The following is a 13,270-nucleotide window of genomic DNA, read 5'->3' on the forward strand; positions in this document are numbered from 1 at the left end:
CTTTTAATATTCAATAATCTTTTTTCAATATTCTTTTTATTTGCAGAATTTTCAACTACATATTTTTATGATTTCTTGTCATCAATCACCTTTTTTCATAACACATATACTTATTCTACATTTAAATCCTCTAATTATTTCTCATTCGAGAAATTCTTTCGGAAAAAAAAAGATAATCGCAGTAATCTTAATCTGCATAATCTTTGTTCTATGCCATTGTGTATCACTATCCAAAATAAATCCAATCATTTTTTTTTATTTGCAGCATTTTCACATATATATTTTCATGATTTATTTGCTTCATCCTCTTCAGAACCAGCTAACATATTTCATAGATATGATCTTCAATATACCGATATGTCTGATCCTTAAAAATTGAACACAAGGAAAAAGTATACATATTATTTCAAAACTATTCCTCAATTTATCTCTGCAAAAAGAGTAAAAAATGCTTGTCATGGACATATTAAAACAAGCAAACCAAATGTAATAGAACACTCTTCAAGATTCTTTGTCGATTGTCTCATTCATATTTATTTCGAAAAATTTTCATTAAAATATTAAACAATTGGTTAATCCAAAAACATTTCCTAATGATGCTTCTTTCTTCTTTACAAAATTGATCTGTTGAGTCAATACTAATAAAACAACATCTTAAATACATATTAAATTTTATTATATCATTTTATAAATAGATTCATCATAACATTTAACCAAGAAATACTAATTGTAAGAATTAAGGCCAATTTAGTTTTTCACAATACTCTACGAATATTTCAGATAGAGTTAATATATTACTGCTTATTCAGTCAAGAACATTAATATAAGAGATAGAAGCCATAAATACAAAGATATAAAAGAAATAATAGAATAAAATAAATGTCAGATCATTGTTGTTAATTTAAGAACAAAAATACTAAAAACATCCAAAACGATAAAGAATAAAAATTAAATAACATTTAACATAATACAAATTTAATAAATACCTTCTAATTAAAACTTTGACTTTTTGCTGTAACATATTTCTTAAAACATAATATTTAAGCAATTTTTATAATGTGTTACCCAGCTACCTAACAATATATGAGTATAGATTAACGAAACTAACATTTCTACAGACTCGTATGTAATTAACAAATGAACAGTATCAAATATTCTTTATAATTCAGTTTAACAATTTTCACCTCATTCTGTGACCTTTTTTCTGTCACTTATTATCATTAACTCATGTACATCGAAAAGATATTTAAGATAATATAACTTTCATTTGATGATTGAACTTGTTTTTGAATTTGTAGTAATGCTTATTTAGGGTATCATAATAATATAGCAACTCGGTGGTTTGCTAACATTATGTCTCCGTAAAAGTTGTTTAATATAAAAAATGCAATAGAAAATAAAATCACTATCAAACGAAAATAAAAGCACTATCAAATTGTGTTTATGTAACTATTATCAAATCGTGCAAATAGTGCTTCACTTCAATCTTAAACCCGTAATAAAATTTGAGTTATTATATAAAAGATGTTACACAAAAAACATTGATGAAGAAACAAAAATTTAAAAAAATTAAATATTACAAAAAGTGGACTCAAAGTTTTAACATTCCTAAGTAAGAAGAGATGGACCCCAGGAAAATAAAAAGAATGATAAAAAGTATTCAACACATTTGAAATAGAAGATGAAATAATAGTTTTAGAGACAATAGAATTTAAAAGGTGTAAATCGGACATGACATATTGGTTTTAAGTACATATTGAATATAATTTTTGTTTTGTTTCAGAGAAAGAGTAAAAAACATCACATTTCATGAGAGAATCATCAAAGACACTACAAGAATACTCACAATACAAACTTAAGTGCAACAAGTTCTTACCAAATCTTGAATTTCATAATTACTATCCTTATTACATTCTTCAAGATATTTTCATCTCGATTTTCAAAAAATTTAGAAACTTTGTTCAGAAACTTTTTCTTCATTCGTATTTTCAGGTAGGAAACAAATTTTATAGCAATTGTCTGTATACATTTGTCATCAACAAAATAATCAATTTTCAAAATCATTCCTTCAAATAATTCAGGTAATCAGATTGTGATAATAATCAGCTCTTCCTAATAGTTATACTCTCTGAGAGAATACACCCCAAAACCTCTGTACTACTCCATTTATATTTAAAATGATATCAAGCGAGGATGAGCTAAATGTAGAGTATTTTATATTCAAGTAAAAAATATAAAATTATCAAAATACAAAATGTTAAAATAAGGGATTGTTCCCTCACATATGGAATGCATTAGAAGATGATTGTTTATATTAAATTTTGCTTTTAAAAAGATCACTCTTTATAAAAAGCTGAACAGGATATAAAATGCAGGAACTAACCATGGACATTTGGTCATAGGCATTCCCAATGCACAAGAACCTAAATACCACATCAATGAGAACATTATTCCTTGGAATGCTAAGTGCATGATCATCAGCCTACAAAAAATGTGTTCATTATTACACCAGTATATACATACAGTTTACATTAAATGCAAATTTTAAGATTTTTTATTTTTATCAAAAAAACAATTAAATCATTTTAACTTACATCGTGTCCTTGCCTCTTGCTGCATTGAGTGTTTTGGGTCCTTCATTGCTGAGGTATCGTCTGACACCTTGGGTAAGATCAATAAAATAGTTACCCCAATCCAAAGTTGCAATATCAATTCTGAATAAATTTTTGTCTACTTCTGAAAGGCTTTTATTTAAAGCAAGAGTTTTGCTGTTGTCAAATTTCCATTCAGTAAAAATAAAGCGTTCCAAACGGTTTAAAGATGCATTCACATTTGTGTGTAGTTTAACAAGACTGTAAATAGAATTAAATTTTCATTTCACTTACTTTCAAAAATTATGTTATAATCTGAGAATATAGTTTATTATATAGATATAAAATATACTTTAATAATAATTTATATTTTATCTCTGATTGAATTTGTTTGGAGTTAATTAGAAATCTATAGGTCCAATTTTAAAATTTTGGAAATCTCAATCCAAAATTTCAAAATACATGCTGATTGTCACTAAAATGCATTAGCAACTTTTGTGTTAATTTTAGGTTTTTATTTTGTCACTCTTTTTTATTTTAGAGTGAAACTAAGAAATAATGTACAATTTTGCAAATCTGAATAAATGCACAAACTTTTAGTGAAAGTTGCCAAGACATGTTAGCACAGTTTTTTTTAAAAAAATGTTTTTTCCTAGTCCATCAGTTTTAAAAATTTTAAATTCATAGTTTAACAAATACTCATAATTCTTGAAATCTTGAGGTAATTTTGTCATTATTTCTGTCTGTAGTTCTAGAAATATTATTCATAATTGTGGTTCAAAAACTTAACGGAATAAAACAGGAAAAATAAAGCACGACAATCAAAAAATTATCACAGTTTGACCAAAGTTGTAGATTGTACCTAAAAACTCTTAACTTTGGAACTGCATGGAATAAATATTTTTCCTAATTTTTTCTAATTTAGTTACGATCAATACTATAACTCCCTTTATATATTATAATAATTCTGTATTAATGATTTATATTAGACTGTATATGAATCACTCATCAATCATTATTCCTCAACTTACATTGGCCGTCCACCAGCAATTCTAGTTACAAAATCTAAAACATAAGCAGGCAGGAAATGGAAGAAAAGCGCTGATATTTTGAATAACCAAATGCTTGGCAATAATTTTAAGTGCGGGTACCTAAAAAAAACATCATCAAAATATGAAACTTTAATCTTGTAATTTATATAGTTGTATTTAAATTATAACTGTATTTGTTTCCTTACCAGACAGCCGATTTGAGTGGATACTTATGTAAATATCCATTGATCTTACTTTCAACTGTAGCCCATCGGAATGGTCTGTATGTGCTCGATGTACAATGGTATATCAGTAAGTCACTTGATCTGTAAAAAAATATTTTAATTTATTATTTATTCATTGTATATCTCTTTATTATTGCTTACTTTAGTTTGGCAGCCTGATATGCAGCAACCAGCAACTGGTTTACAACAATATCGACAGGAATATAATCATAAATGAGATCTTTTCCAACTGGTAATCTTCTAACAACACCTTTAGAAGCACCCATCAAAAAACCTTGTGGACCATTCTTACTTATAGTCCATCCAGGAACGGGTTCTTTCCATGATGCAGTACTATAAAAGTAGTGGTAATAGTAATCAATTATTATTACTACAATTATTATATTTTATTATTAATATGATATTATCAATATATCATTATTATTATCATCAAAATATCATTATTATTAATAATTTTTATTTAATTATGCAATTTTTATATACCAGTTAGTTCAGTCTGATTAGAATTTGATGATATTCAATAAATAAATAATGTGTACTTTTGCTCAAAATTTTCTAATGTACATATTTCAAAGTATTCGATAGAAAATATGGATTTATTAATATAAATTACTACTGAATATTTAAACATACTCAAAAATTTTGATATTTTCTACTGCATACCATGATATTTATCATTTGAAAAATTAAAATCAAAAAGACATAGGTATATAACTGAATTTTTCTGTCTCTGAAAATTGAAACTGAAATAAAAATTTTCAAAAAATTTACATATATAATACTAACTCATGCTAGGCCTGACAATAGCACAAGGAAATTTAGAAGCAACCTTATTTACTTCATGTTCTGCCAAATGTTTCGTGAATGTGTATGTATTTGGATGATCTTTCAATAATCTAAAAATCAACAATAATTAATTATATTCTAAATATTTAATATGATATAAGTCAAATATAACATTTCAAATAAACAATTACTTTGGTGTGAGTTCATCCAGGGCATCTTCACTGAGTGTATTGGCGAATCCAATAACTTTTTCAGCATCGTCTGGAGCTGGATATAATATTTCTTCTGTTTCGAGTTTAAAACTGTTCACATAAGCACTAGACACATGTACAAGGGCCTGTAAATATAAGTTAGGATCAGAATAATTAAAAACAACTTTATCAAAAGTAGTGTGATAGTTTATAGACAATATTGAATTTTATTTTATAGATCTTAGCGGTAAAATAAAAATTATTCTTAACCTCAGAGTCAAGTTTAAGGAAGTCAAGTAACTATAATAATCAAATCAACCTTAAAAAAAAATACATGCAATATCTGAATCTTCTAAACTTTAGAAGTTAATTAATACATTTCAAGAAGGGTTAATAATTAGCAAAAGGTGTTATACATATTTCATGAAATTATTAAAATATAAAATTGTAGCTTTCAGAATACTAACAACAAGCTTCTTCATTGTTGAAGCAAGTTCCATCATTCTTCTTGTTCCAAGCAGATTAATATCGACAGTTGGTTTTAACGTAGCCTGAAAATCTAAAGTGGCAGCACTATGAATTACAATATTGATTTCTTCAGCTAACAATTGTCGGTCTGCACTCGAGATGCCCAACTCAGGTTCTCCGACATCACCAGCAATAGCCCTGAGTTTTTTGAATATGGAGTCATCATTTGGGTTTTTATTCCGCAAACGTTCGAATATCTGAAAAATCAACGTATTATTGATTATCTAGTAATTTAATTATATAGTATATTTATTTTAGGTGAAATGTTATCGGTTATTTTAAAATTATAAAGCTGAATATAACAACAGTCGACAAGAAAGCATAAGTAATATATGGGTTTCAAAAAATGGTTGATTTTGAAAATTTTAGAAGCTGATGAAATAGGTAAGCCTGAACACAAAACTTTCAATATTTTTATTATCGCCAGTATTTTATTATTTTTAATTTTCTGATAATATACATAGTTAATACACACAATTTTCCTAATATTACTGAATATAAATGAAAGGTTTCTATTTTTCTATTTGCAAACACAAATAGTAATATGTTGCTATAAACAATAATTAAAAAGTGTAATAATACAGATAAAAGAATTGCAAATATAAATACTAAAACAAGACGATTTCAACGAAATTTCCAGATAGCATATTAAAAATATTATAGTATGATTTGTAAAAAAATTAAGTATTTTTGTCCATAGATAAAAGAAGAGTATGTTTTTGTCAATCCTATAAGATTGTTAAAATCAAAACCGTCAATCAAATAAACAGAACTGTAATTAAATTTACAAAACATGGAAACTGTGTGAAAATAATTTATTATATTTTTTTATGATGCTCATGAATATAAAAAGATATGTCACGAATTCAAACTCGATCTCATAAATAAAACAGTCAGTTCTTTTTATAAATAATAACTTCTCACTAGACCAAAAAAACGCTTGGAATAATAATAAGTTGAATAAATTTAGAATTGTACAAATATATATATATATATATATATATATATATATATATATATATATATTATAATATTTACAAAATATGCACATATTCGAATAATTTTGAATATAACGGCCATTAGAGTTAGATAGATTAACGTGTATGAAGTTAGATGATATTTTAATGGTGAGCATAGATAACAAAAAAGTATGTGGAAGATATATATAATCCATAGAAGACTGTATGAAAGATATGAAAAAGATGAAAAATATAAGGTTTATATATATTTATCGATATAAGATTATTAAAGTAAAAGTTGTTGATGAATGTAATTTGTTTCATTGAAAATTAAAGTGGTAATGCTTACATATATAAAATTTATATATGAATAATTCATAGATAAAAAAAAGAGTAAGAAATAATTATATATGATTAGGTGCAAAGTGATTGGTCACTACATTGCACAAGTTCACTTTGATCAAAAACCTTATGTCAAAACAAAACAACATAGATAGCTAATTAGAATTTTTGTATATCATAAAGTGTAGAATTCTCGTTTTTTAAGTGTGAATCATAGTTAATATAAGAAACATGAACACCAAGAAGTATACGCAAATCGCGGAAAACTTGAAACTAGAAACATCGCAGGAAATATTCAAAGTTTTCTTCGACTATACAAAAGGAGATCCGATCGATCCTGAAGATGTAGAATCACAGAAATTATTAACGTTCGTCTACAGTCAGTCTGAATCTCATTTAACACTCCTAGTACGATTGCGTAGACCAATTGTCAATACTGTATCCCTGATTGTTGATGTTGAGGACAAATTAGTTCATATGAAGTTTTATCTGAGTAAGCATGTACTTGTTTCTACGTTACAAGTTCCAGCAGCATTGCAGTCGGGTCGAGCGATAGTAAAAATGAAGAACCGGCAAATGTTCTGGGTGTACCTGAAGAAAGTACAAAAGGCGATTTGGCCATCGTTGGCAATCGACTCGAAATAAAATTTTTGGTTTAATAATTGTACTATATGTTGTGTTAAAAAAAATTCACTTGATCTTTTAATGTGTTTGAATTCTGACAGATAGTTTGCTTATGATAGAAATCTAACCACGGAGCGATGTGCCCTTGTACTATTTAGAAATATCAAATGGATTTCATTTTACGAAATTATCAATATTTTTAGATGCACATTCTTCAGTTAAGTAATATGTAATAATGTAGTAGTATAGTTATAAATAAAAACTTGAGATTTTAACACTTAACCATTTATATACCATTTTATTCGTAATTTTATTCTGCATCTTTCGTACGAACAAAGTTTTTTCGTATCTTTTACGGTTTAGATAGTATAGACTATAGAGCAATCTGTGTGTATCAATAGAATTTTAGGTATTACATTGTAGTCATATAATTTTTTAATACAAGTGATATATTTTTTTTTTCGTTAATGTGCAATATAAAAAAGGACATAGAGAACGAGTAAAATAATAGTACATACTATTAAAAACTTTTTTGACAAAAACCCATAATATGTATATATATATATATGTATATATATACTAGCTGGCCCGGCAAACCATAGCCATTAAAAATATTTCTAGAAAAATTTTAGTGCAAAAAATGACTGAACGTGGAGAAAGTGGTATATAAGTAAAAGGGACAGCTAATACCCGCTGCAACGCATGCTACATATAAATGCAAGTGCCAGCCTAATCTGAAACTGAGTCCAAATTCAGTAAATAATATTAATTAACTTCCCGTAGGATAAGTTATTGTAATCGTCCAAAAATCGATATTGAAAATTTTAACATTTCTTCACGTTTTGAAGATTTCTGAACATTTTGGCATACCTCCAGAAAACATCTTGTGTGTGTGTGTATGTATGTATGGATACAATTTTTCGTCCACGTTTTCAGGCGCACGAATCAACCGATTATTTGAATGGTTTAAAAAACATTCGGTTGCTATTAATAGGGAGATGTGCTGATTAGTTTTTTGGCAAAGACAGGTCCACCCGTTTCGGAGATACGGAGCAAAGACTGCAGATAATAAAAATCGAGTGTTTGAGGGAACGGAGCATCCGATTTAAATGGTCTAAAAAACATTCAATTCGTAATGACGGGGAGAAGTGGTGATTAGATTTTGGCAGAAGCAGGTCGAGTGAGAGAAAATAGCAGTTATCGAGTGAACTAAGCATCTGATTTGAATGATTTAAAAAAAATTCTGCTTGTTTTGACAAAATAATTGCTTTTGGATAAAAAATTATTTATTTTTTTTTTAATTCTGGCTAAAGTTCTAAAGCTCACTTATAAATTTTAAATAAATCATTTTAACTTTGTAATTCAGTTTATATAACTCTTATAAATATTAGACAATGTTTCAGTATTTATAATAATCTATATGAAAACATTTAATATTTCTCGAACATTCGTTACGGTACGGAAAGTTCCAGCAATTTGCCTTAAGGCGCGATGCCATACACAAGGTAAGTTTTTTGAAGTTAAATTTAAGCTTCCCTATTAGTTTAGGAATATCTTATTTGAAATTCAGTGAAAAACATACATTGACTGAAAGCGAGATGAAAACTTCTTCGATTACTAAAATGATTACTACAAAATAGTGCTTTTGGGAGGAAGAGTGAAAATATAGGTCTACATGCATCATGTGTTTTTTTTTTCATTAAAATAAAAAACATAATGAAAGTAAATGATCGAATAAATAAAAAAAAACTTAAGCATGGCCAACCCTTGCTAGTTGGGTATGAAAAATCGTGACAACAAAATTCTAGTGTTATTTTACCATTTTGGTATCATTCCTTATTACTGGTTATACAAATGATATAGAAAATGAATCGTAATGATGATTTGAACTATTGATGTAAACAGTATATTACTTTTTTCTCTATAACTAAGCCTTTGATCAAAGTTCAGTAATAATTCAACGTATTTCTAATTAAAATTTCTGCATAACTCATGCATAACCTATTAATTAAGCCGTTAATTGCGCAAGATGTAAATACAGTGTGCATTTTTGTTTCAGTTCAACGGCGGAATTTCCAAATCGAGAAAAAAAAATTAAATGATTGGCAAGGCCAAACAATAATCAGAGAATATTTGCTTCTGAAATGCAAGCAATAAAGATAACACTATATATTTGTATTTGTAATAGAAATAAAAAGAGGATAATAGTGGACAATAGACTAATTCTTACCAAATTTTTGGTCAATTCTTCCAGTCTTTTTTCTATTTCGACACCTTTTTTGGGCGCATTAAAATGTAAATTTTGGAAACATCTGGACATGATCTAAAAATATAGAAAGATATTAAAACATATAATTCTGATACTCTAGAACTAAACATTACACAATAAACTACATATTTAGATATTTTATTATTTATACATATTTTATTTGATTGAAACATTATTTTAAGCTGTGATAGTTACTCTTAAATTTAATATTATTTAAAACTAAAGCAAACATTATAAAATGTTTTTAGTGGACAAGAAAGAAAACCAAAGACAAAACATTTTTTGATATTTGTGGTGCAATAAATTTAAATTGTACATGAAAATTATTGCTAAACCGAATATCAATTGAAAAAAATCACGCCCTAATAAATTCATATAATTGTGAAAAATATATGGATAATTTAAAATAATAGATGTTTGCAACGTCATAGCCGTAAAGTCCAAGCGCATCAAGTTTTAATTTAGAGATTTTAATTATCAAAATAATTATTTAACATGCTTTTGCTATAAAGTAATAAACATAAAAAATAATCTTTTTTTATTCATATTTGAATTACAATCTGCCATAATTAAAAGACATTCAGTAATTAACCTGAGACTCAAAGCTATAACTATCCATTGGTAAGTTTTCTAATTTATAAAAAAAATCGACTTTTATATATTATACATATTTAAGTGCAAGAGTACTTATGAAATGATGTAATGAAACAAGATTCTAACTTTGTTTACCATATGGTGATAAGTGGTAATATAAATAGGTTTATTAATAAATTAAAACTATTAATAAAAAAACATACCTGAGCAGTTTTTCAATCAAGCAAATCCCAACAAATCCAGTACCACCTGTGATGAAAACATTCTTTCCAGCATAGAAATTTGCTACGTCGGAATTTTCGTATGACTGAAAAAAATTGAATCATTAATATTTTATAAAATAATATTACATTTTTAATTTTTAATAATAGAGTAAAGCGGTGGTAAGAGTCAAAATTTTCTTTTTGAAAAAAAATTTTTTTTGTTATAATTTATTTTTGTTAATCCAGACTTTAATGTCTTATTTACAAAATTGATATGTGCAAAAAAAAGAAAAAATACAATAAATTGAATATAAAATAAAAAAAAGTTAAAATAAAAATAAAATAAATACAGTAATACAAAAATAATAACATAAATAAACTATGACGTGATGATGCATGCCGCAAAACTATTTTTTCGTTTAGTTTAGTTAGTTGTTTGAGCACTGTTGTTTAGTTTACGAAACCTTAATATAATTTTTAAGTATATGTTATTTAATTGTTTTTTTTAAATTTACGATACATTTTTTAAGATTTGACATGCGTTGCAGTGGGTAAACATTATTAAATTTGTATTAGCTGCCCCTTTCACTTATATATCATATACTTATATATCATATAGTTATTATTTACACTAAAATTTCTCTATACTAGAAATGTATATAACTAGTATATATAGAACTTTTTTATACAGAATTTTAAACTAAAACACATACTAAATTCGAATTCAGCTTTTCGAGCTGTTCTCAACGATATGTCACATGCAAATTAATGTTCGAAAATTTTCTGTTGGCAAGTTGCATCTTCAAGCTTTTAACCTAACAAATATTTTATAACTTTTGAAAATTCTTAAAAAATTATATAAAATAGTTTATTATATAACGTCTATAAAAGTTTACATGTGGTTGGGATAAAAAGGACCAACTGAACCTTGGCAAAGGTGTAAAAAATAAAAAGTAGTAAATAAAGTTAAACATGCAATTTCACAAGAAAGACTTGAATAAATAGTTAGCTAAATACCAGATCAAGGTTATATACAGTGTTAACTCTGTAAAAAATTTACCCATAAAATTTATATTTTTCAATGGTTATTATTTCGTAAAATCCTTTTAAAATTAAAAATAAGAGATGGAATCTATTCGCCCCGTGGCTGTCCCATTTTAACCCGCCTATGGGGTAAAAAGGACCAGGTGAGAATTTTTTGGATAACAGCAAAAAAAATACATTTCAATAATGATGAATTTGTTGCGAGTTTTATTGAACATAGTCAGATAGATGTTTGTGTGATATGTGTTATTTGTTGTGATATAATTAGTTTGGTTTTCACAATATGATTGCTCGAAGTCAAATTGGACCTTCTTGCCCCGCTCTACCCTAATGGTGCTACTCTTTTCTATTTTTGTCAATATTGATATTGTTTACACTATTTATTAGTCATAGAAATACAATATCCAATTACTATTAATCATTAAAATTGTTTCACTGAAAGTTCTTCTCGTACCTTTACAACAAAAACTGCGTTTCTCTATATACATGATACGCATTTCTCGAAATTACGCAATTTGCAATAAACTAATGATCAGACATGAAGGTATAATAAAACTGCAAATTATTTTCGTCTTCCTCAATAATTATAGATTTTTCTAGAGAAAGTGTATAAGTTAACTGCTGAGAAAATTGTTAATTGTTCTAATTTAGAAATAACACGATAATAACACAATACAAGTCGTAACAAACGCGGAAAGATGAGTTATTTAATTTCAAGACTTTATTATTAAAATTAGGTGATTAGACTAGAATCTATATATTTTGAATCTATAAAAAAGATGTTTTAAACTTTTTAACAGATATGTAAAATAACAAGCAACTTTATGATTTATACCTTTATATGTAAAGGATTTCCGTGTTCATATAATTTTCTCAAGATTTTAAGATATTTATATTTTATTTTAAGATTATTTTAATTAATTATTTTAATTATTAATTTTATTTTATATTATTTATATTATTTAAATTACATATTTAATAAAGAATATTTGCTATTCCGAAAACTTAATAAAATCCACATTTCTTTAATTCTGTTAAAGAAAGTAGAATTAAAAAAACTGCTGGTGTTTTAATAATTTAATTATTATTCTCTTATTTTCTTGCATAGTGCATGAAGAAAATTAATCAGTTAAATAATATTACATCATATATAATAAAAAATATTTGCTATTCCAGTGATACACAACAAATTTAATAAAATTCACATTTTGTCGATCAATAACTCGAAGTTATTGATTATAATTTCTAGAAAATGCATACTTTATTTTATTGTAAATATTTATCAAAGTTTTTTGTTTATCAATTTCAATCCGAAACGTTGAACTAAATATAACAAATAAAAATATTTGTTTGGAAAAAAGGTGGATTTTAATTCAGAAAAATAAAATCATAAATAATATTAATCAAATCCAAAAAAATAATCTATTAAATATGTATAAATATATATTTATATATTGTATATATGAATATAACATATATAAAAAACGAATGCATTTTATTATTTTATTACTTCCACAAAAACAAAAATAATAATAAACTAGTATATTGCTATAAATTGACTATTCCGACAATTTATATCACAAAATTTTGTATTATTCACAAATTATTTTTTAATAATACAATTTAGTTAAAATAACAAAATTTATACAATTTAATTGATATATTTATTCATTATTATCAATAATATCACTTTATTATTATTTTACTCAAGTTTAAGAAAGGTTGAAAAATATGTTGCTGTACTTTATTAAATTTAACTAAAAAATTTAATAATTTGATTTTTAAGCTTATTTATTAAAGTCCACATCATAATTTATTAAATATTTTTAATAATATGTTTTAAACATAACAAAAAATTAATAT

General features: G+C 25.8%; 1 protein-coding gene across 1 annotated transcript; it reads right to left on the minus strand.

The window, feature by feature from the left end:
• Window positions 1-1,917: 1,917 nt before the first annotated feature.
• On the minus strand, window positions 1,918-10,467 carry LOC113365564 (putative fatty acyl-CoA reductase CG8306; the record flags this gene model as incomplete). Its single annotated transcript, XM_026607096.1, is given in 11 exon segments — window positions 1,918-2,482; window positions 2,595-2,852; window positions 3,623-3,742; window positions 3,829-3,948; window positions 4,009-4,200; window positions 4,650-4,763; window positions 4,845-4,990; window positions 5,312-5,569; window positions 9,528-9,583; window positions 9,586-9,620; window positions 10,364-10,467. Coding segments are annotated over 11 exon segments (1,542 nt in total), but the record flags the coding sequence as incomplete, so codon positions are not given.
• Between the last annotated feature and the right edge of the window lie 2,803 nt (window positions 10,468-13,270).

This window comes from Ctenocephalides felis, unplaced genomic scaffold, assembly GCF_003426905.1.
Source record: "Ctenocephalides felis isolate EL2017-DRISC unplaced genomic scaffold, ASM342690v1 CF-g0.4_SCAFFOLD_00487, whole genome shotgun sequence".
Lineage (NCBI taxonomy): Eukaryota > Metazoa > Arthropoda > Insecta > Siphonaptera > Pulicidae > Ctenocephalides > Ctenocephalides felis.